This window comes from Peromyscus californicus, unplaced genomic scaffold (genome assembly GCF_007827085.1).
Source record: "Peromyscus californicus insignis strain IS unplaced genomic scaffold, ASM782708v3 Scaffold_6__1_contigs__length_162567912, whole genome shotgun sequence".
NCBI lineage: Eukaryota > Metazoa > Chordata > Mammalia > Rodentia > Cricetidae > Peromyscus > Peromyscus californicus.
The window spans coordinates 72,955,907-72,981,105 of record NW_026294584.1 but is presented as its reverse complement, the minus strand read 5'-3'; the positions used below and the strand labels follow the sequence as shown (position 1 = coordinate 72,981,105).

At 49.6% G+C, this 25,199-nt stretch overlaps 1 protein-coding gene across 4 annotated transcripts in view; it reads right to left on the bottom strand.

The window, feature by feature from the left end:
* Positions 1-25,199, bottom strand: part of Mindy4 (MINDY lysine 48 deubiquitinase 4) — a 135,647-nt gene that overhangs the window by 67,744 nt on the left and 42,704 nt on the right. For 3 of the 4 annotated variants that reach the window (XM_052719592.1, XM_052719590.1, XM_052719593.1), the window contains 5 exons: positions 17,367-17,422; positions 12,324-12,430; positions 9,756-9,872; positions 8,670-8,758; positions 633-734 (listed from right to left, as the gene is read on the bottom strand). In XM_052719592.1, the coding sequence (XP_052575552.1) occupies positions 633-734; positions 8,670-8,758; positions 9,756-9,872; positions 12,324-12,430; positions 17,367-17,422 (471 nt within the window). The remainder of the gene's footprint in view (positions 1-632; positions 735-8,669; positions 8,759-9,755; positions 9,873-12,323; positions 12,431-17,366; positions 17,423-25,199) is intronic. The other variant, XM_052719591.1, reaches the window with a different exon arrangement.

Here is a 25,199-nt window from a genome sequence, read left to right as displayed (position 1 = left end):
AGGTGAGGTCAATTCTCGAGGTTACATATTCAACAAGCAACAGCTTTGAGAGTCTGCCCTAGAGAGCCCCCCTTCTTAAGTACTATGCTAAAGTAACCAAACTGGTCCCCAAACCACATCCTTCACCAAAGCTTAGCCACAGAGCTGGGCAAAGTGATGTTTCCACCCTGAGGGCCAAGGCTGAAGATCCAGCAGACTACCTGAGGGACGGCGGGGCAGGATGGAGGTGCTGTCAAGGTAACAGAATCCAGGGCCTAGGTTGCAGCCTCCGCCACTCACCTCTCTATCTCATCCTCACTTGGAATGAGGTCCAAGTGACACAGGCAGAAGTATGCCTTGGGGTCTTAGATGGTGGTACAGATTCATGATGTCACAGCTGAGTCAGCCTGTGGCCTCAGCATCAGGGAAACACTGAGGAGAACTGAGTGTCTGGGTTACAGGCTTTCTCCTGTGCTTCCTGGGTGGCAGGCAGGCAGGAGCATACTCTCCTTCATGAGTCTGGGGCTTGGACATCAGCAGAGCTCAGTTGCCCAGCACACAGACTCTCTGTCCTAGACCAGGGCAGCCTTAGCCATCAGCCGGGCCAGAACAAGTTGGGGATTAAATGGGATATGATCCCCAGAACCACTTACAGAGCAACCACGGCTTGCTTTCTGCCTCCAGCACGCCACAAGATGTCTGCAAGGGCCAGGGCAAGGCAGTGGGTCCTCTGAGAGTCTGAGGGCTGCAGCCTGCTAATGAGAACAGGAACATGTTTAAGGTTCATGAAAACACAAAGCAGAATAGGCATGCCCTATCAAACACGTTTAGGTGGTCCCTCTGCACATGGCTCCTCTTTCCTTGCAGGCTAGGGATCCCTGGCTAAGCTTCAGGGTCTGTAGGCTCTACAGATAAGAACCACAGGAGGAGCCTTGAGGGGAGGCCTTGAGGTTAGGGACAGGAATATTACCTACTGGAGCAAAGAGGATCTCAGAGGCTTGGCAGGGCCTGGACATGAACTATTAGAGGATTTCTCATTCTGACAGGACCAAAAATACGCTGGCACTACTGCCACACTACCCTGCCCTGGCCTTGGCCAGTCCCAACAGCTAGGGGCGGATGAGACCACAAGTGGTCAGGAGCCAGTACCCTAAGCAGCTGACTGTGTAAATACAAGTTATGGGTGAGGAAGTTCAGACTCAGGGATGGCTGTAGGGGTGCTACCATGCTGCCAACTGAAACCAGTGTGTGACTGGCAGCAGTGGCCGTGCTGTGACGGGAGCTGCCACTCCCTCCTCAGACCCTTGAGAAGCTGTGAGATTCATGGAAAGCAGAGGACAAAGTGGGCTGGCATAGATTTCCTAGATGAGAAGGGCTGCTAGAATGGACCTCCGGGGAAGGCACAGGAGAGGAAGGCCGGAGAGAGAGAGGCAGGACCCAGAGCAGCAGCACGTAGGCGCAGGGTAGTTTTAGGAAGCTCAGTCAGTCCCCACATCTAGAGCCGTTGAGCCATCCTGCAATAAGAACGGTGACTAAGAGGTTCCTGGGACACAGCAAGAATAAGAGGGAGGAAGGCAGCGGCCAAATATAGCCGTTTCTTTCCACTTGGCATTTCCAGGCCTCCTCGTGCGATGCCCCTGGCTTCCCTCTGTGCTCTGTGGATCTCCCTACATTCTTGCAGAAGCTGGCTTGAATCTCCTCCTAACCAACAAGATGAAGACCTGCTGGGGGCAGGGCACAGGAATGCACACTGAAGAACTCCAGGTTTTCACTAACCACAGAACGCCTGACCGCCACACCGAGATGCGTGAGCGAGAGAGTGCTGGAATCCGCCCCTCCTGCCAGCGGAAGAGGAGAGAAACCAGGAGACCAGTAAACAGCTACCATGGTGGGACACAGAGCCACGCATCTACAGCCAGGCTGCTATTTAAAGTAAAAATCTACTTGTTTTAAAATAAAAGATGGCAAGACACGGTGGTGCCTCCGTTTCCCCATTTAGAAAGTGGCACCAACACTGAGCTCCCCTCAGGGTTGGGAGATCCTGATGCATGGGGAGTTTTCAGTCTCTGGTTCCATCACTACTGTCACCACATGGGCCACATCCACAGACGGGGGCCTGGGGGGGGGGGTCACCTGGCACCTACTGACGTGGAGCTCCTGCACTGAGTAGGCTGTGGAGGCAACAAGATGAACAATGAAGCTCAGCCTGGAAGAAAAGAAGCCAGTGACCGCCTGATGCCTCCTCCAACTCAGGAAGCCTGCCATATTTCTCACAGGAAATGGGGACCATCTCATCGCCAAACCGGATGGCCTACACTGTTGGGAGCACAGACCCAGGTCAGCACTTGCTAGGAAAATAACATTGAAAAAACATTTCTCTGGGTTTCAGCAGAGGCCATGCCAAGGACAAGGCAGCCTGGATGGTAGAGACGGGCAAACAAGAGGCGAGAGGGTTGGCTGTTAATTCTTTGGATTCAGAAACTACAGACAGGCTTCACGGCTCTCCAAACGACGGCAATGGCTTACTCACTGCATGCCCGCATCTCATGTCCACCTTCTTCTGACCTGTGCTCCACTGAATGGTTACCTACACTCCCCTCCTCCCGCTGAGTTTTATTCTCTCCTCGACCACCTCCCGTCTCATAGTACACATGCACCAGCATGTTCGAGATGGGACTTCTTCCCACAATGACCCCACCTCCACCCAGATTAAACCCTCACCGTGCAGGAGCTGTGTAAAAGCTTGCCTGAACAGAAGCACACTGCCTGGGACACCCATGGCTGGGAAACCCACAGTCTGGGAGCCATGGGGACCCCATCTGAATACTGCGCTTGAAGTGAAGGACTGAAACAAGCAATCCTGGCTTGGAAACTTTTCAGCGCAGTGACAGTCAAGACTTTTATTCATGTACATTGCTGTTTTATCTGCCTTTATGTCTATGTGAGGGTGTCAGATCCCCTGGAACTGAAGTTACAGACAGTTGTGAACTGTCACATGGGTGTTGAGAATTGAACCTGGGCCCTCTGGAAGAGCAGCCAGTGCTCTTAACCACTGAGCCACCCCTCTAGCCCATCATTTAAGATTTTTAAAAGCTAGCGCAGAAGTCCTTAGCAAGTGCCTGGCACTGATGATGAGCACTCTATATGTATCACTTCATGAGCCTGTTAAAACAACCCCAGAGTTCAGAACGCTATCATCCTCTTGAAGGATGAAGAACTACATCTTGGGGGTGAAGTGATTTATCCAAGTCACAGGGAGGAAAGGGAAGGAGAGTATGGGAAAGTCGAGCTAACCATGGTTTTAGGAACCGCCGCCTGCCTTGCAGTCCATCTGTCAAGCATCTTGTGGCACACTCAAGACAGCGTGCTCCTGGGCCAGTGTCTCCCTGCTCCCACTGGCCTTGCCTGCAGCCCCCCTGAGCTGGCCTGTTTCTGGAGTCTCCCCATTTGTGTCAGCTTCTAGTCAGCAGCTTCGACAGCTCCCACCTTATCCTGGCCTTCGCCATATTTCTGAGGCATGGCTTCTTGAGACCTTGAGACCTCATTTTCTAGATAAGAGTGGATCACAGAAAATGCAGTGACCAGCAGTCAAGAGGTCTGGGGTCCGTATCTGGCCCCCAGGCAGCAGGGAGCCCACACCCTCCTCAGTCCTGCTGTTCTGTCATTTAAGTTACCCAGAGTTGTCGGGGCTCTCTGGGTCACACACACACACACACACACACACACACACACACACACACACACACACACACCACACCCCAAACACGCACTTATCCCAAAGGTGACAACAAAAAGATGTGTCACCTGTACCTGCCCACACAACCAGGACTTGACCCTCACCAGTATCTGGGCAATAGCTTCCCTTGGTGACGGAGAAGGTCCTCCATTACCTAGACATCAGATACATATTTATCAACATTCCCACCAGGAATCTGGCCCCCAGCCAGGCTCTTACAGCAGAAGTTTCTTCAAGAGTCTAATTCCTCCAGAAGTGCAGGCTGAAGTGCCTAGGGAGGGTGGGGTGAGAAGCCTGTATTTGCCCTAGTGTTTCAGAGAAAACAGGTGCTTTTACCCTAATTATCTCAAGACAATTGTACCTGTCCCCAAAGTTGTACCCATGTGAACTAAGTCTATAGAAAGTTCTGGATAAAGCTGGAGAGTGTGTCCAGGCCACAGTTCCCTCATTTCTGTTCCTCTGAGGGAGAGCAGAGGGCTGGTTGGCTGGGGGCCACAGGGACCAAGTATCTGGAGGTCCAAGGCAAGTGCTCCTGCTACGGTCTTCAAGTCCCATGATTTCAGAAAGGAGGTATGGTAAGAGGGCAACATCCTAGATCCCCTCTCTGCATTCCTGCCAGCCTCTAAAGGGCTCTCCTGGGGCTTGTGGAGGGGATGAGCCAAGCTGCATAGCTCCTGTCCAGTGGAAAAACACCGCATCCTGCCGCCTGGCTTTGCCGGGCTAAGTGAGGCGAGGCAGCTGCCAGCCTGATGGGCTGAGTCGTAATGAGGCCAGACATCCATACAGAAAACACATGGTCTTGCCAAGCACCATTTATTTCTGCCTGGCTTCCCTGAAGGGGCCACCCACCCTCAGCTCTGCTCTCCTAGAGCCTTGTCCCTTTCTCAGGATTCTTCAGACCCGGTGTGCAAGAACCCAGTCCAGGAGCTGCTGCATGGGTTGGCAGAGCACCCCGAGAAGCATCACAGTCCCAAGACCAAAGGAGGAGCTTATCCTTTTCCCCGCCCCAACCCCGCTCTTATTAAACTGGGCCGTTTCTAAAAACGTAGAATTTCAGAGTGAAAAGGGACCACTCAGGCCTCAAAGCCTCTGAGCATACGCAGCCCAGGCAGGAACATGGATGGCTCTATCCACCAGTACTTGGCATGAAAGTTACTCAAACTGGAGATCTAAAACAGACATAATTGCACTCACAACCCATCCCACCTGACTACAGAGTAGTTGTCTGTACTCTTCGGGCCAGAGGAGGCTCTGCTGAGAAGCCCTTTATACACAGAGAGCCTAAAGAGGACCGAAGCATCCATCAGCGGTTTCCAGCCCCAACAGCCTCTTCTCTTCCTTCCGTCTCTGGTCCCCACTGCTCCGAGTGTGCAGCAACATGCCGAAGATATCACAGGCCAATCTTGGCTCAGGAATGGTGCCAACTTTGACCCTGAGCTAGCATCTCTCCATCTGTGGGCCTCAGTTTCCCCGGTACTATGATGAGCTGAGTTCAATGGACCTATTCACTTGCATGATCCTGGAAGGTTTTGTAAAAGGCTATTTGCATTTGCATTTCCTAACCCAGAGAGGCGACCACCACTGTCACCCAGGTCCTGGCCAGCTCCTGTGCTCTCTGCAGCCTCACCCCAGGACACTGACTCCCTCCTCCCTCAGGATACACCACACCCGCTGGATAAGGATGCCTACTGTAGACTTCAACCTGCAGAACACTAGGAAGACAGAGGCTCAAACTGTAAATGGCACCCCCCCCCACACTCCTCCTGGCCCAGAACAGTCCCCTGCTCGGTCCTTCTAACAATGCCGGATTAAGTCCTGGGTCCCCAGTGCTTCTCCTCCCTGTCCCTGTCTGCCTAAGGCGGCAGCACCACTCCTCTGACAGGAGACTGGGGAGTGCATCAGTGCCCTTACCTAGCGCCCTCTGGCCAGCAAGAATTCGTGCTAGTCAGCTGGGAGGAGGGCCTTAGGGACTTTACAGATCACCCCTCCACCATTTCTCCCTAAGTTTCCTTGGACTTGAAAGAGAGCTGAGGCAAGTGTTCCTGCTTCCCTCACACTGAGCTGGAAGGAACACCCTGTGCACTTAGCCTAAGGACCACAGGGATGAGGGATGCAGAGGGATAATGAGCAGCATCCAGGGCTACCAGGCCCAAAGAAAGGGAGATTCATCATCTTCCACAGACAGATCCGACATCACATACTCACACAATATGAACCACACACAACAAAACTTATTCACACAATACAACCCTCACACAGCATAACCCACACATGCAACATCACTCATCCCACACAGAATGTAACCCACTGACATAACACTACCCACATACAACCTCCTATAAACATGACCCATTCAAATAACATAACCTACCCAAATACTCCAACATAACCTACCCAAACACTCCAGCACAACACAACTTCCACATATAACACAGCCCCTATACAACCCAACCCTCACACCACATAACCTACATGAAATACAACCTTCCAATCATCCACAACACAGTCCCAAAGCACAATTCTCACACAACATAATTCACACACTACATACAACATACCTCACATACAAGATAAACCTCAGATCCAACACAATCCCACATATAACACACCCTCTAAATAGAACACAATTATCCCATAAAACAAAATTCACACACATACAATACAATCCTACATATGATGCAACTGTTCTACATTACATAACTCCCATACAAATATAATCTCCACACAGCACAACCCTCCCAATGTAATACAACCCATACATAATACAACTCTCTCTCACACAACACAGCTTCCCTCATAAAATACATACAAGCCACATGCAGTAATTCAAACATATAGCAAGTCCCACATACAACACAACCTTCCCCCACACACGCCCCATACAGCACAATCCCCCAACATTATAGCTCCCACGCAGAACACAATCCTTATACATCACATAACCCCCCAAAGCAACTTCCCTCCTCTTCCTAGGTGTGCCCCCTCAGCCCCAGCACCCCGCATGACCCGGGTCCCACGTACAAATAGAGCAGACTTGGCCTCTGGGGTTTTGTCCAGGTGAATTCCTTTCTTTCTCAGGTCCCAGCACACAGGAGCTCTAAGCCAAGCCACCTTTCTCCCTGCTCCTTTCCCTAGCAGAGCCCTGGTACAGCTGCCCATGAAGCAGTGCCAGGCAGTGCTTGACAGGTGCTAAACAATGTGAGGCCAGTGAAAGGGTATCACCTTCTACCACTTGGTAGGGTTTTCTTTTGACTCAGAATCACCTTAGGCTCCAACCTGAGGGGCCTCCGGCCTTCACAGCTCTGGCTCCCTTCCCCTGCGGGCTGTAAGAAACTATGACAGCTTGTATCCTGGGCGGCATCCCACTTCCAGAACTTCAACAAAGCATCCTGACTACTGGGAAACCATCTATGTATGACTCCTCCAGAAGTCCAAAGCTAGGGATCTAAAGAGGCTCTGAGGGCGATGTGGGCTGACATGAGTCATGAGGCATCATGCACAAGGGCCAGGGCCAAGGCTTACTCAAAGCTAAGAGCCCATAGGCCCTCCTGGTTGCTTGGCTCTACCCCATCCCTGGCCACCTCAGGCAACCTCTGTTCTTCTCCATGCCCTAGGGCCTCTGCACATCTTGTTCTCTTTAGTGGAATACCATTCTGCCTGCCTCCCCTCCCTGTTTGTCTGGACAACTCATTCATTGCTCATGCACTCATTCAACAAAAATCCTAAGGGCCTCTCCTGTGGACCAGGCACTGTGCGGGATTCCAGCCTGTGGACCAGGCAGCTCAGGGAACTAAGTTCCTGTTCTCATGGGGCTTGTGTTCTTTGGGAAGGGGCAGATATAGACTCCTAACTGCACCAGTGAACAAGAGTATAGTGAGTGAGGGCGTAATTAGAGGCAGGGCATGGGTTTACCTTCGCTGGAGGTCAGGGAAGGCCGTCCTTGACAAGGTAGTGAGAGGGGCCAGCAGACAACCCGCCTGGGCACAAAGGGAGAGAATTGGAGGGTATATGCTGGGGCAGGAAAATTTAGAGGAACTGAAGTATGACATGTATGTGTGATGGAGAATAAGGAGCTTCCTTCCTTCTGCAGACACTTCTGCAGGAGTGTCAAATGTACCTGCAGGAAGCCTGCTCTCCCACCTTTGGTAGCATGCATGACCCCATCACCACCTGTCTGGCTGGCTGGCTGGCTCTCCCGCTCAATGCCAGAGGCCATCAGGGGAAGGGTACCACCATCACAGCTCTATGATTTATGGTCCAAGCTAAGAAGGGAAGTGGGCAAGGGCCCTGCTGAGGGTGGCAGGGATCCCGAACTCAGCAGGTACTGCCACATCAGGAGGGTCAAGTGCTTCTGGAGAGCAGAGACAGTGCTGGCCTCCCCAGAAATCAACAGCAAATCTTGAAGCTCTTGGTTGGCACCTCTGGTGAAAGGAGGGAGAGAAAGCACGGGCTTCCTTCACTGCACAGAGGTGTTCTAGGAGAGTTGACTACACACGGATGAGCAGGGGTGCCTAGGAACAAATACTCTGTGTGTAAAATGAAAAATATGAAGCCACAAAGGGGAGAGAGTCATGCACAGTGGAGTTGGTTGGAATGTGCAGCTCTGGCTGTTGACAGAGATAAGCAGGGAGGGAAGGAGGGAGCCGTGGACTTAGTCAGAGGGTCAGCAGGTACTTCTGGGTGCACAGGGGTCCGAGGAGGTGGGTAAAGTTGCAAAGCCATCTTTAGTCACTTGCCATGCGGAACAAACTATGGCTCTCCAACCTTGCCTGCTCCTAGAAGCAAAAGTGCAATGTCCGTGTAGCCAGGTCAGCAGGAGCCCTGCTAGCTAACTGCTTTTGCCCGTCTTGACCTCCAGGAGATGGGAACTATCAGGGAACACCCACACTTCCTTGCTTATTTATTCTGGACACTCGAAAGAAGCCTTGAGAAGGGAAGAGGAGCACCGACTTACAGATTAGAGTTGGTTTTGCTATCTCCGTCAAAGAGGAGTTTCTGCAGTACACAGCCTTGAACAGCCGCCAGAACCCCACAGGGACCACCCTGCAGAGAGAGACACATGTCACTACCAGTGAAAATGGCCCCAAGAAGCTGTCCATTCCACCCACCAGCCTCTAGCCCCAGTCACAGGGGATCTTCAGCAAGGTGACCTGTCTATATGTAGACACCAAGCCTAACCCTGCAGCAAAGAAGAGGTCAGTTTGAGATACTTCCTCATGGGATGAAAGTGACTATTTACAAAGTCAGGTATGTGAAGGTAGACACATCACCACCGGTTTTCAGTCACTCAGACAGCTCCCACCGTGTCCAAGGACTGTCAGAGCAATAGGTCAGGATACCCCGGAAAAGCTGTGGTAAAAGAGGAGCTGAGCTTGGCCACACCACGGAGGGAGGCAGAATCTGGGAGTCTCAGGGCCCTTCCTCAGACAGCAGAGGCAGGGAACGCTCCAGGGCTGAGAAATGTGCCCAGTGGAGCTCTCCTGCAGCCCTCAGCCTCAGAGCGGGAACATCCAGGCCTTACCTCAGACTATCCTGCTGAATATGTCCAGGGCAGGTACAAAGCATCCCTCACCTAACTCTGGCTCCGTAACAACCACTGCACCCTCTCCCTACACCTGTTGAGCACACATGACGCCTCAGCATCTCCTGAAGCAGGCCCCCTACCCTTGCTCTGGCTTCCATTTTCTGAAAGGGACCCTCTCCAGCTCTACCTGTGAAACGCCCCCAGCCTTTCCCAAGGTTTGGCCTATGAAGGGTCTCAAAGCCTCCAAGCATGGTCAAGGCCACCTTCTGTTCTTCCATGTTGATATCCCGGTGTCAGAGGAAGTGAATTTGAGTAGAATGTCCCCAGCAAGGATTACAATGGCCCTTCTCACTCTAGTAAACCATATCTTAACTGCCTGCACCAAGTGATAACCTGGGGATTGTAGGGTAGGCCAGATCATCCCACTGATGCCCTCAGAGGTCACCATGGGAATGGTGTTCCCACTTTATGTGGGACAACCCAGAAGGGTCCCTGGGGAGCCCAAGAGCAGCCTGCCTTGTTCTGCACAATGCCGTATTTTAACGAGGCGGAGTCATTGAAGGAAAAGTTCTGAAGTTTCCATTCTTCACTGAAGCAGCAAAAGGTAGAGCCGAACAGAAGGGTCTTCAGCTCCTGGGAAGGAAAAGCATTTTATGGGCTGTTTGTAAAATAAACAATAACAAGGCTTGCAGCACAGGCCCTGCAGGAGTTGGTCATGGGTTCTAGAAAGTGCATTTTCTCCCAGTGGTCTCTATTTTGCAAGCCCATTCTTCTCATATTTGAGGAAGATAAACCTGACCTTAAGGGCGTCTTTACCTCTGGAACATCTGTAAACCACACCAGCCCATGCTAACATGGGCCAAGATTTTCCTTACACAGACCTTGAAATGTAAAACTTTGGCCTCACCAGGGATCCTGGGGGGCCTCAGATCCTCCATCGGAAAGACTCTAAGTTTTCCAGCCTGACCTCACATTAAAATTATCTAGGGGCACTTAAAAATAATCCTGATGCGCAGGCCATGGGCCAGGTCAATTCAATCCACATTCCTGAGGAGGAGAGGCTGGTATCCATAGGTTTGTTTGCTTTTTTAGTGTGCTAAGAATGAAAGCCATGGCTATCTGCCTTCGGCCCATTATCAGATTCTAAACTGCCCCGAGTGATTCCACTTTGTAGCAAGGTTTCAGAGCCACAATTCTGGCACAAAGTTGGAAAACTATAGACCATAAACTAAATCGGGCACTTATCTGGTTTTGTAAATAAAGTTTTATTAGCACACAACAATGGGCATTGTTTGCATTTTGTCTATGGCTGCTTCTACATCACAGCAGCAAATATGAGTAGTTGCAACAGAGACCAAAGTCCTGAGCAAAATCAAAAGCATGTTCTCTAGCTTTCTGTAAAAAAAAAAAATGCATTCCCTCCAGGATGCCACCTGTAAGTGACCTCTTCCGGAAAACCCCGCCACCCAGAGGGCTTCCTACCATCTCCCAAGGCCGTGTCTCCTTCTTTCAGGTCTCCAACATCTCTAGACTTAAGACAGTCAGTTTGTAGTTCATCTTCTAGTAACCCAAGTACTTTTGTCTGCTCTGCAATACCAATGCTTCATGTTCACGGGCCCCACCCTCTGCTACCCCATGAAGGTCTATGGCTTTCTGTCACAGTTTTACAACCAGAGTGGGGTGCTCTGAAGCCTCAAGAGGGCTCTAGGAACCGCAGGCTGGTCTCCAGCCCCTCCCTGGAGCCTGCTCTCAAGGTCAGGCTCTTCCTGTGGATCTGGATCACTGTCCACTACAATCAATTCTTTCATCTCTTCCTTTAGTACAAGGAATCTCGGTGACATAGACATGTATCTACATGTCATCATCAAATGTGGCTGACAGCACACTGGATAAATAGATTCATCCATCAGGGCTTGGTTCCCCTTCCGTGCCAAGTGCAACCATGAGTATGCTTGGAATGTACTTCCAACAGCCTGAAAACTACAGACTTGGGTCTTCTGGGTGGACCTTGTTGCCATCCTCTTAACCGAAGAGTGACAGTTCCAGGACCCCGCAGTGTGTTTAACCGCCCGGAAGCCTGAGCCCTGTCCTCTCCCATCTGCGAAACTCCTTCTCTCGAATTGGTTTTGGACAATTCTTGCTGGGCAGGCTCTGGGGGTGTCCCAGGGCTCGGCACCAAGCGGAAGTGCCTGTGCAGAGGACCAGGGCCCTGTGGCTATGCATGGTCAGAGCATGGTAACCAGCTTTGGGGTCCCTTCCATGTGTCTAGCCCTCTGTAGCTTCAAAAGCTGGAAGGGGAACAGAGAGAAACCAAAAAGGGAAAGGAAAACAAAACCTCTAGAAAAATCTTTTACATCAGGATCTATGTGCTTGTCACACAGGTAAGAGGGAACAAGAAAGAAGCTGGCTGCATCTCTAGGAGCTTCTAGATTTTCCTCTGGAGCCTGGCTGAAAGGCTGGTGTGGAGCAGCAGGAACAACACTTCATCCTGCAGGAACCTCCACACAAAGGAGGAGTGAGCCACCCTGGCAATTAAGGGCCCTGAGGACCACAGGGAACCTTTGCCAAGAAGGCCATAAGGCAGGGAACCTGTGTCCTGCTGTCATGGGTCCATCTAAAAAGCCACAGGTTCAAGGCTGGGTATGCTGACAACTGCCAGCCCTCCCTGTTGTTCCAGCTCTGCAGCTGCCCAGAGTCAGTCTCACAGGACAACTACTTCATTATTGTCACACCACAGCACGTGAGGCAGCTCTGGGACATCAAAGAGCAGGGTCCTGCAGCATCTAGAAGAAGACACAGCCCTCCCTCCCACAGCCCTTGCACAGTCTTTGGCTAAGAGGATGGCAACAGGGTCCTCCCAGAAGATCCAAGTCTGTCTCATGGAGGCAGGAGAGCAGTCAGGACTAAAACAGCCTTCCTGACCCTTGGTTCAGGTTTCTTATACATCACATCCCGGTTCCCACTCCAACAGTGTCCAAGAGATTATAATGAGAAAGAACCACTGAGCCAAAAACATCAAAGCTGTGCAGTTCGAGTCAGATGGTGTTTAATGTGAAGTCCTTACACCTCAGCATCGACACCTACCTTCGCCAAGGAGAGGTCCATTGGCTTTGACACAGTTTGCAGCTTGAGCATCGATGGAGGTGGGGACAGGACAACATCTTCCTTTATCAGTTCATCCTCAACATCCTCTGGAAGAAAACACGGCCATGTTGTGGTTCAGGGGAGATGGAAGAGGAAGTCACTTACACAGCCACCACACTGAGAACTCAGGAAAAACTTGACAATGCCCCAGCCTCCACACCAGGCCCCAGGCCTCCCCCACCAGGAAAGAAGGCAAAGAGGGGCCCACTCCTGGCCACCACCCCTCCCTTACTGTGCCACAGGTGGACAGAGTGAACCGGTGCCTTAGAACCTATAGCCAGTGAGCCAGGCCCAGCCAGACCCAGCTCTGACACATTCTTTACAAAAGGTGAGCAGGGGGCACATGTCTGTCGCCCCAAGGACCCATGAGAAGAGGCCAGCACTGAAGAAGGCATCACATTTCTGCAAAAACAATAGTAGTATTCTTACTGTCCTCGGTGCTATTTATCGGGCATGAGTTGTGCCCCCCAACCCCAACTTGGCCTTGTGACAGCTCGATTCCTACGGTCTCACTTACAACACAAACAGGAAGCGTACGTAGGCAGTGACGTAGCTGTCCCAAGTTGGGCAGAGAGAAAATGGCAGAGACAGAACACAAACCGAGATGACTGGAAACCGCCTGGTAGCCTGCCTCCCCCGGACCTCCAGCCAGAAGGGACTCCAGGGCATCTCTTAAGTCTATCCTCTCCCAGCTGTGATGATTGAGGGAGAAAGAGAATCCTGCCAGTCTTCAGCAGCACAAGCCTGCGACACCTCAGCTATCGAGACCCTCTGGGCCTCCCCACTTCTGTGCAGCATACACTAGAATGCTCAGATAAAGGACCGAAGGAGAAGGTACCCCGAGGTAAGCATGCCGGCAAAGCTGGCACATACTCCCCAGAGACACTGCCAGGGTGGGCCTGGCATTGGGAGTGGGGGCGTAGAGGGGAATCTCAGGCCAACTTCCCCATTGTATCTCACTCGACAGCCTCCTTCCCCCATTGGGTAGAACCAGCCACCCCACAAGGGAAACTCATCCACTGAATAAGAAGATAAGACATGAAAAGGGAGTGGGGGCCGTTAGGAGGGGTTTGAGGAGGACAGAAGGGGCAGAAGTGAAGGCAAGGGGGGGGTGAAAATGACTAAAATTCATTCTGTACATGTATGAAACTGTCAAAGAATATTTTTTAAGGCTGAACTTGAAGTAAGAAGCTAGATTTAAATGAGACCTTTCTTCGTTTGACTCTCTGGAAACGTTACCCTGTGACCACGGTCTTATAAAAATAACCAGAAATAGAAACCAGATGTTCCTAGCGACGTGAATGGATTTTAGAAGCTTGGTACTATGTAGAGAAAGGAAGAAATCAAACGAGATGGCAAATAAAGAAACACGCATCCCGAGCAATGCCCCAGACTCTGCGGGAACAGATGCAGCTCATGCCTAAGATAGTGAGGCTTGACGGGAAATAAGGACAGAGGGGAAGAAGGCGAACATGGCTGGCAGGCAGACTTCGTAAAGACACATGGTGAGAGCAGAGACCAGAAACATGTGGCTTATCTCACTGTGTGCACCAGAGGCCCCCGTCTACCAGGAAGAGCAACCTAAGTGACTGATTCTACCAGGCCTGAAGGGCTCCTTGCAATGCCTGGGTCAGCCTGATTCCTGGGGGATGAAAGGGACGGTGTTTGGGTTCATTTGGAGACCTCTGTTTGGTTTTGTGAGGGTGGAGGGGTCAGCAACACACTCTGCTCGGTCCAAGAAGTGAGTCTGGGATGGAGGCTGGGAGTTAGGGAGCAGGACTCATGACACATACAGGGTGGGGTGAGCAGTGGGGCAGGCAACCTCCCTTGGATTCTGCGGGGAGGACCTGGCCCAGCACAGGAGTTGATTCAGGACCACATAGCAGGCCTCAGGACCAGATGTGGCGAGACCGCCATGAAGGAAAAAACAAAGCACTGAGGAATGACATTTTGGCCAGGACACCAAACTGTCTGCAAATGCCAGTGGTTTGAGAATGCTATTTTTAAGGCCGTCATCTGAATGCCTGATTGAACAGGAGCTAGGGGTTTGTTTTCCCATTTTATATACCCTTTGGAGGGAAAAGACATTGAGGGAGGAGGGGTATGTGGGTGGAGAGAGAGAAAAAGAATCACATTCCCCTTCAAGTGGGATCCAAAGAGAGCAAGAGACATGGTGCTGATGCTGAGTCCACAGTGAGATGGCCTTCGGGCTCTTTTCTGTATGAACTACTCAGAGAGCATCTCTATCAGTGAGCTGGTACTTCCTACTGACCCCAGGATACCCACTGTGAGCCCTCCATCACCAGACACTGACAGTCCTCCAAGACTTGGGTTTGATAAGGTTGCCCTCCCCCTCCCCTAGTGTCCCAAGATGGAACCTCAGTCCTCTCCACCCACTGTGGCTTCAGTCTCTGGATTTTTCCCATCTTTCAAATATCTCATGTCTATCCCTTCTCTTTCCATTGTCCAGGAAAGAGTGTTTTTCTATTTATTCAAAAGCACTTGTTTGTTTATTTGTTTGCAGAACTGAGCATTGAACCCAGGGCCTCATCTGGCACTGTGCCTTATTCCCAGCCTTCTATGCTCTCTTTTTCACTTTTTATTTTGAGACAAGGTCTCACTAAGTCACCCTGACGGTGAACTCACTTTGTAACCCAAGCTGACCTTGAACTCAGAGTAATCCTCTTGCCTTCAACTTCCAAGTAGCTGAAATTACAGGTCTGTATCACCGGGTCTGGTTTTATGGCATCCTCTATCAAATACCCATAGTTAATATACTAGAGACAGCATGAGACAGAGAGGCCCAGAACTGATGAAGGGACCACTCTGTTCTCCAAGAGATCCCAGCAGCCCAGAGAAGGAAACACAGTGCCCCAAACACAATGGCGAAATGTGCTGGAGGAGGAACCAGGCCAAAGGTTCAGGAGCAGAAAGTAAGACAAGAACTCTGCCATGAGAAGTCAGAGAAGAGCCTGGTAAGGTGGCGTGTGAGGTCTTGAAATACTCTGAGACAGAAGAGCCTTATTACTCTGCTGTGACTCTCTCAAGAGCTCCTCACAAGTCCCTTGCTGGGGATTTCTACATTGAAATCCATCCTATGCCAAGTCTACACAGCCCAATGCACAGGCCTGATAGTCAGCAGCTCCTGGCGCCCAGTGATTTGGTCCAGACCTTAGCACAGCACTCAGAATCCTCTCTGCTAGCTTGCTCCAGCCCCTTCCTGACACCCACTTCCCTGTGGACCCCGCTCCTCTCCACAGCCTCTCTCGCTTTCATCACTGCCTCTACACGAACAGCTACTTCCATATATCCCTTGGGCAAGACCTGGCTCATCCTTCAAAGTCGAGCCTAAATGCCACCGTTGTGGACCTTCCAGGGCCCATCACAGAACTTGTCTCCTGTATCTCTTGAAGCTCATGCATTTCTATGGGAGGACATTTCTCTCTCTGAGGCCATCCAGTTCTGCCCTCCAAGAATATGAGATGATCTCCACTCAGCAGCCTGCCTTCAGCAAAGCCTCGCCTAGGTCTGCAGGGGGCTGCAAACAAAGGCTCCTAAACCAGACCAAAGGGAAACAGAGGAGAATATGGACCAGAATGCTCTGCCTCTTTCCTGCACCCCATATCCTTTGCCCCTCAGCTCTCTCTCTTTATCTTCCCTAACTCTGTTCTCATCCTTTACTTCCTTTTCCTTGTCTGATTCATCCTCCAAGCCAGCAGCAGAGGGTCTCCTCCTTCCAGAAAGTACTTCAAAAGGCTTCTGGGAAATGCCAAAAAGCTTCCCTTCCGAGAGGGGTTCTGAAGGCCGGGGACTGTGTCTAAATACGAGTCACTTTCATCTGAAAAGCTTCAAGAGCTGCACAACCCAGAGGCTTTGAGTGCCGGAGCTTCTTGACTCCATCCTTTACTCTGCACAGCCATGGACAGAAACCTGCCCTTCCTGGGCTGGGCCACATCATCCCCACCAGCGGTTCCTGGTGATTTCTGAGGCTCTGGTACCTCTGAAGTGCGTTACGCGGCATAAACAAGCCAGCCTCCATGATCAGAGCCCCGGCCTGTACTTTCAGCTAGATCAAAGCTCACTGTTGGCTGCACCTCCAAGCCAGGAACTTCTAAGAGTACTCCTCTCCTCCTACAGCTTAAAAGGGAATGTTTAAAAGGGAGAAAGAAGCAAAGTGAGTGACTCGCTTCTATGTGCCAAGAAAGACCAGCAGGTAAAGGGCTGGCTTCCAGGAGAGCAGACTCAAGAGCACTCGAGCTCACCCTTTCATGGCCAACCCTGCCCTGTCATCGTCCACTCTGGAGTTTCTACCAGACTCTGTCTTCAAGGATTACAGACAGAAAGAAACTGCTTCAAAGCTAGAGTGGAAATAAATGCTCTGTTTTGATCGCAGAGTGCAGCGGCACAGATGCAGCCACTATGTGAAACGCCTGGGGCTGAAGCGGAGCCCCTCACCCTTCTCTGTGCGTTTTAGACCTCAATCATGCCTATGAACCTTGTAAATGGACATGCCACCCCAGGCAGAGCTACCTCAGATTTTGGCCTGGAACTGTCTTCCAGAAACATTCTAAATGGTCCCAAAGAGCTCCTGTGCCTGCAGCTGTGCAGTGCAGGTCCAGAGAGAAGCAACCGAGTTTCTGTTGGATGGTCTGGTTTGCTTTGGGGAAACAATCTATTCGTTGGTTGGTTGGTTGGTTTGACTTGGCTTTGAAGACAGAGTCTTGCCATAGGCTCCAGGCTGGCCTCCAACTTGGGGTCCTCCTGCCTTAGCCTCCTGAGTGCTGGGGTTGCAAAGCATGTGTGACTACATCCACCTATATAACCAATCCCTCTTTTAAAGAACGAACTGTCCAGAGGAGAAAGGCAGCCAGTGGATGGAGACACTGAAGGAACAGAGAGCACCATGGCCCTGAGGAGTCCCCCACCAAGCCTGGAGGGAGTCCTGCCACTGCTAGACACAGCAGAGGGATGAGCCTCACCTACCTAGCAACAGGGCATCTGGTTCATCACTGGCCTTTTCAGACAACAGCTGATTTTCCCTGAAAAAGAAAAAAAAGAAAGTGTCAGTGTGGAAGAGAATGCCGGAGGCACATAAACAGTACAGGTGACTGCAAGGACGACCTGGCCCTGATACCCAGAGAGTGCCTTGAGCAGGCTACATGCCAACGAAGCTCACTGGTCACTGGGATACACTGGGGACAGGCAAAGAGCAAGTCTTATCATCAATGTGTCTGCCCCATCACTCATGGTTTCAAAGCTGGGTTTGCTTATTTTTTTCTTCCCTCCCAGCTTTCCTGTAAAACCATGTGCGGCTACTTAAAAGAGGCTTCTGGGATGTGCCACTGTATGTAAAGGACACTGGCCCTGTGGTTCTGATTTCTGATTTGTGTGAGTGTGTGTGTGTGTGTGTGTGTGTGTGTGTGTATTCAGAGCCTCCACCCATGTAGTAGCTCCACTTAGATTTTTCCCCCATCATGCATTAATCTGAACTAAAGGAAATAGAACACATTGAGAGCAACACTCTTACATCATTCTCCAAAAACTCATTTACTATGTCAAAAATGACAGTTCTTTTGAACATGGCATTGAAATATATTTTCCTCCACCGTCTTTGCAAGCTAAGATACGACTGCAGTAACAATCATAGTCTCGCCACGGTGCCCTCCATTGAACTGGCTTCCTCCTAAAGATGTATGAAGGGTGTGAGTGAGGACAGTGTAGGACACACAGTTCTCAGACCCTGTGGGACTTGGAGTTTCTCTGTGGCTCCAAAACCTCCCTCCCAAGCAGCCTACTCTCCTTCCCCACACACCACATGCCCACCCATTCAGTGAAGCCACTGTATTTCATTCAAACCCAAAGAACCTCTGAGTCCTGTGCCACCAGGACTTGGCAGGTGTTTGTGAGGAGCATGGTGGAAGAATGCTCTGGGAAGCTGGGAAGAGGAGTCTACGGATGCAGAGCACCCCGCCAATACCATGAGGCAGAACTAAGCTGCACCACCATCCAAAGCCTCTTCCCACAGACTCTGCCCAGCTCATCTGCTCCACTGCAGGGGCTGAGGACCTGGGCACTGTGGTGAAGGGACAGGGAGCCCAGGAACTGGCAAGGAACATGAGGCCCAGGCACTGCCCCGAGATGGCTTCTATAGTCCTTGTGAAGCATTTCAGGTGGGGACAGCAAGGGCATCTCACAAGCACTCCAAGGCCACCAGGGCCTTCTTAAACCCACTTGGCTCTGCTCCTTCCCCTCTCATGATGTCTCAGCAGCCTCTTAGTGCCATCTTGACACCCAGAGTGGCTTGTCCACAGTCCCCACATCTTCCTACGACATGTGTGCAGAGACCAGTCTGACGTGAAAGGTCCCCTGGTAACCCTCATCACCATCACCTACAGCAATTCCATATTTACCAAAGTAACCACAGCATTAACAACAAATTCCTCCTGGTTCTTTGGATTATCCCAGGCACTAGACCATGTGCTTTGAAAACCTCCAAGGCTGTCTGTCTCTCAAAAGTGCCTTTTGAAGCAGTCACTTCCCTGAGTCTCAAGAGAGGTTCGGCAGTTTTCCGTGGTTGAGATCAAGCAAGTGGCAGCACAGGAACTGAACTCGAGCCATGACTCCAAAGTTACTGGCAGTAGCCATCTCACATAATTTCCTTCTAAAACAAGAAGCCGGCCTCTTAAAAGTGCTCTGCAAGGTTCTACGTGACCTGCCACCTTCTCCCCAGAGGCCCTGCTGAGCCACCACACTCCACCTGCCTTGCCCTGTGCTGAGTATCTCAGGACAAGCCACTGTGCCTTCTCATACACTATGCCCTTTACACTGAATACCCTCTGACAGATTCCTAGTGCCCTAAAGCCCAACTGCAGTGCCCCCCACCCCCGACAGCATGCCTTCACTCATTCATGCGTTCACCCCCCAGCACAAAGGGCTTCCTATTAGGCCTGTCTCCCAAGGGGGAAAAATGTATAAGATGGTGTAGCAGGCTAGCCCACCAAGATGTCCACATTCTAATTCCCAGGACCTGTAGCCCTTATCCTACAGTGAAAATGGGCATGTGAAGGATCTGAGATGGAGAATGATCCTGGGTCTCCAGACAGAAACAGTGTAGTCACAAGCCAAAGGAGCCCTGACCCAGAAGAGCTGACAGAAGCTGAAACAGGGCTGGCACACTTTGCTGATGGGAGGCTGAGCCACAGGCAAAGGATAGGTGGGCCATGGAGGGTAGAAAGGCAAGGACATGGGCTCTCCCTCAGAGCCCTGCCAACTCTTTGGCCTTAGCCCAGTGAAAATGACTTTGGACCTCAGCCTTCAGAACCAGGAGCCATTAAATTCATGTTGTTTACATGGAGTGGAAGCCTTAGTATGGCATCAAGGAGGGTAAGAGGACTGCAGCATCCTCTTGTCTCACTGAGTCTCAGATGGACGCACAAGCCAGTGCTCCAGAGAGGAAGCTAAATGATGCAATAACCCTCACAGAAACCAGGTGACTTATACAAGGCTGTGCAATTTAGAACTGCCAAGACGGGCCTCAAACCCAGGCCCCTGGTTTCAAACACCTCACTCGGTTTACTCCTTTCATTGGCACACCCTGTCCCCACCAGGAACCTCTATGGCATCCTAGGAATGGTGGGGCAGAGTCTCAAATGTTCCTGGTAGCTCATGAGAGGGTGGGACGGGATGTCCACTGAGCAGGGAACAGCAGGGCCTCCCCCGGTCATGGGACTTCCACCCAGAGGGCTGGGACTTCCACCCATCAGCTGCAGGAGGAGCTTTGTGCCCACGTCCCATAGATCTCCTCACCAAAGGGGACCTCGAGTGTGCTCACATGTGGAGAATGTGCTATTGTTCCTTTCATGTGGCCCTTTGTGGCTAAGCATTGCAGAGTTTAAAAGGGCAGTTTAAAAGTGTGTTCTTGCCTTTCAGTGAAAACGACTAGAAACAACAACAAAGACAAAAAGATAAATCAAGGCTTCAAAACGTTTTCTCCAAGTGCCACTGTGCAGACAACCCAGAGGTTATCAAGGGCCAATGGCAGATAGGCATTTTGTCATACCTAGACGACCTCCATCCCATGTCTGTTCCTCATCCCATTCCACAGAGGGAGTCAGGGCCTATGTTCAGAAGTATACAGGACCAGGACTTAGTCCCCAAGGAACTGAATCCTTGTTCGGGTAGAAAGAGCCACTGAAACTTGGCCAAAGGGGTCCCATGGGAATCCCCAAACAACCCAGGTTGCTGCCAAGATTATAATAGGATGCTCTCCCAAACTGACAGCAAGACTCCATTGCTGAAGACACCACCCACACAGCTCATTCACATGGAGAAGCTGGGCTGGTGCCAACATAGAGCCTTTACCCCTACACTCTAGCGTCTGTAGTATGGGAAGGTTTCTGTAGACTACCAAAGGAAAAACATAAACACCAGATCAGCCACAAAACCTTTGCTCTACAATGCTGTCCTGCCTACAAGATATGCTAGGGCAATGGTGGCACAAAGCTTGTGGGAATAACCAACCAATATCTGATTTGGCTTAAGGCCCACTCCTCAATAAGGAACCCATACCCGACACTCTTGGAGTGACCAAGAACCAGAGACTAGATAGCCCAGGGACCTAGGGTAAAATGAAATTCTACTGTTCTTTGATAATAACAATAAGAAGAAGTAGCAATAAAATGGCTCCTAATGACATTCTACTAGATTCATAGATCAGTGCCTTGCTCAGTCATCATTAGAGAAGCTTCCTCCTGCAGCACAGAAAACAAACAGAGACCCACAGCCAGACACTGAGCAGAGAGTGAGAGACCTTGGAACACTCATCCCTAATGGGATGTCCCCATCAAATCCTTCCCCTCGGGGCTCAGGGAACCCTTCTGAAGAGGAGGCACAAAGTGTGTAAGTGCCAGAAGGGATGGAGAACACAAAGAAAACAAGACCCTAAATCAACATGATCAAGTCATATGAACTCACAGAGACTGAGGCAGCATACAGAGGGCCTGCATGAGTCTGTTAGAATATATTGTTTCCCTTCCCTCTACCCTCTACTCCTCCAAGTTCCTCCCTACTTTCTCTCCTATCTGGATCTACTCCCTTTCTGTCTCTCATTAGAAAACAAGCAAGCTTCTAAGGCATAAGTAAATTATAGAAGTTGTTTTGTTTTGTTTTTAGTGCCACCGAGAGATCTGGGGCTTTACACCTGCTCTATCTAAATCCATATGACTTTAGGCAAGGTGCTTGCGCTTTAAGGAAACAAATTTCCTTGGGGAGCAGTGCTGAGTGTCTCTATTCACCATGTGGCAGTGAACAGACATGGGGCTATGAAGAACTGATGTATCCTGGTCTGAAAAAATCTTTCCTGCCCTGGCATCCCAACACCTTCAGAAGCAGTTCATCAGTTCCTAGCACAATTCGGACAAACAGTGCCTCATTCTTCTATGTGGCCATTGACACTTGACCAGGTTAGTTATGCTTCAAGGAGAGGTGTCTCAGAAGAGCAAGGGCATCGATCCCTGACCATTACCATCCTTAATGAAATACCACAACCCCGAGGCAGTGGAGTTCAGTGTTCCCCATTCCCATGGCACAAGAATCTAAAATCTAAGAAATTAACATAAATTTTTCCCACATCAGTGATATCCCAGCACATCCAAAAGAGGTAATGTAAAAGGATTTTTTTTTAAGGCAAGGGGGGCAGGGAGCAATCTCTCAAACACATAAACTACATGAGTGCATAGTGAAAGCCTACACAAGCAGCATGCTCAGAGCCAAGACACCAGGGCAACCAAAGAAGCACTTTACATTAGAGAGTAGAGGGAGGGGCTCCTTAGAGGGATAGAAATCGTAAGAAGACACCACTGAAAAAGCAGTGAGCAGCTTTGAAGAAACCTATGCACACATGCAATACTGAAAAAGAGCCATGAGCCTGCTACAAGGGAACAGAACAGAGAGAACAGGATGGAAAAGTTCTCTATAGAACACTCAACAAACACGTGCAGATATACTGAAAAGAGAAAATCACCACTTTATGCCAATTTGGTTATGTACATAAGAAAATCATTACCAGATGCTAATACCTTTTTTAAGAACAGGGTTATTTACATGGTCTGTAAGTGGATTACTTATTAATACAAAAGGGAAAGTTATCTCCTTGGTAATAGAGTAATTGATACACATTGAAGTGTGCCCCAACTTAGTGTCACCCAAAATAAAAGGGTGACATTACATTAATGATGTGGGGTAAAGGGCAGAGTACATCTTAGTCACATCATCTCTAAAATGAGAATGCTTACAAAACTACCCAGTATTGAAGCAAACCATCCAGAAAGGCTCCAAACCTGTTTGAGTTATTAGGGTAGGCATGTTAGTCAATGCAGTGAATAACACTTGAGGCAGACAGACTAAAGAAAGTAAAGCCTGAAAGAACAGTTTGGGGACATGTACAAAAATCTGATCAGGGCCTATGCAGATAAAAAGAGGTGCCTCCTTGGTTTAACAATTAGTAAATGGGACCTCATGAAACTAAAAAGTTTCTGTAAGGCAAAGGACACCATCATTTGGACAAAGCGTCAGTCTACAGAATAGGAAAAGATTTTTACCGACTCCACATCCAGTGGAGAACTAATATCCAAAATATATAAAGAACTTAAGAAACTATATATCAAAAAAAATACAATTAGGGGTTGGGGATTTAGCTCAGTGGTAGAGCACTTGCTGGGTTCAGTCCTCAGCTCTGGAAAATAAAATAAAATAAAATAACAACAACAAAAAAAAATCCAATTAAAAAATGGGGTACAGATCTAAATAAAGACTTCTCAATAGAGGAAATGGCGGAAAAACACTTAGAAATGTTTAGCCATCAGGGAAATACAAATCAAAACTACTTTGAGATTTCATCTCACACTTGTCAGAATGGCTAAGATCAATAACACAAGTGACAGCTCATGCTGGTGAGGATGTGGAGTAAGGGGAATACTCCTCCACTGCTGGTGGGAGAGCAAACTTGTACAGCCACTATGGAAATCAGTGTGGCAATTCCTCAGAAAGATGGGAATCAATCTACCTCAAGATCCAGCTATACCACTCTTGGACATATCCCAAAAGACACTCCATCCTACTACAAGGACACTTGGCTCAGGCATGTTCACTGCTGCTCTATTCATAATATCCAGAAATTGGAAACAATCTAGCTGTCCCTCAACAGAAGAATGGATAAAGAAAATATATTATACATTGGAGCATTATTCAACTCTTTAAAACAATGACATCATGCTGTGCAGTGGTGGTACATGCCTTTAATCCTAGCACTCAGGAGGTAGAGCCAGGTGGATCTCTGTGAGTTCAAGGCCAGCCTGGTCTACAGAGCGAGATCCAGGACAGGCACCGAAACAACACAGAGAAACCCTGTCTCGAAATACAAAAAAAAAAAACATGAAATTTGCAGGCAAATGGATGGAACCAGAAAAAAATCATCCTGAGTGAGGTAACCCAGACCCAGAAAGATAAATATGATATGAGTTTGCTTATATATGGATATTAGTCATTAAATAATAAATAATATCATTATTTATTATTAGCCATTAAATAATAATAATAAATGATAACCAAGCTACAATCCATAGACCCAAAGAGGTTAGGCATAAAGGAAAGGGACTAGGAAGGACACATGGATCTTCCTGGGAGGGGGAAATAGAATAGGTTTTATGGGTAGACTGGAAAAGAGATGAAACTGAGATCAGGTGGGGAGGGGGAGGGGACATGGGGTTGAGGGAAGGATTATGGGGAAAGACAGCTGTAATTAAGGGACCTTTGATGGGTGATATGGAAATCTAGTACAGTGGAAACTTCCTAAAATATATGAAGTAGATCCTAATGGAAGTCTCCAAATAATGAGGGAGAAGGAGTCCCAACTGGCCATCTCTTGTCACCAAACAAAGCTTCCAGGACTGAGACTGGGATACATCCAATTGAGTTGTTAGCCAAAGGGCATGGAAATCTCCACACAACCCAGGCTGTTGCCAAGACAATAGGTTGTTCTCCACAAACTGACAGCAGGCCCCATTGCTGAAGACAACACCCACACAACTCATTGAACTTGGAGAAGTCAAGCTGGTGCCTACAGAGAGCCTTCACCCCCATGTTCTAGTGTCTATGATATGGAAAGGTACTCTGCAGGCCACCAAGTGAACACCAACCCAGCCACAAAACCTTTGATCGACAATCGGTCCTGCCTGCAAAATATGCTAGGGCAATGGCGGTACAAACTTCCTGGGAGCAACCAACTGATGTCTGATTTGACAAGACCCACTCCACAGATGGAACCCAAACCCGACACTGCTTGTGTGACCAAAAACCAGAGATTAGATAGCCCAGTTCTCTAGGGGAGAACCAAATACTACTGGTCTAAAATAAATAAATAAATAAAATAACAATAAAATGACTCCTAATGATACTTTGCTATACTTATAGATCAGTGCCTTGTTCAGTCATCATCAGAGAAGCTTCCTCCTGCAGCAGATGGGAACAAATACAGAGACCCACATTCGACATTGTACGAAGGGTAAGAGACCTTGGAACACTCAGCCCTAAATGGGATGTCACCATCAAATCCCTCCCTTCAGAGCTCAGGGAAGCTCTGAGGAAGAGGAGGCAGAAACAGTGTAAGACCCAGAGGGGATGGAGGGCAGCAGGAGAACAAGGTCCTACAAGTCAACTGAGCAAAGCTCACGTGAACTCACAGAGACTGAAGCAGCGTGTGCAGGGCTTGCATGGGCCTGCACCAGGTTCTCTTTGTATATGTTATAGCTTTCAGTTGAG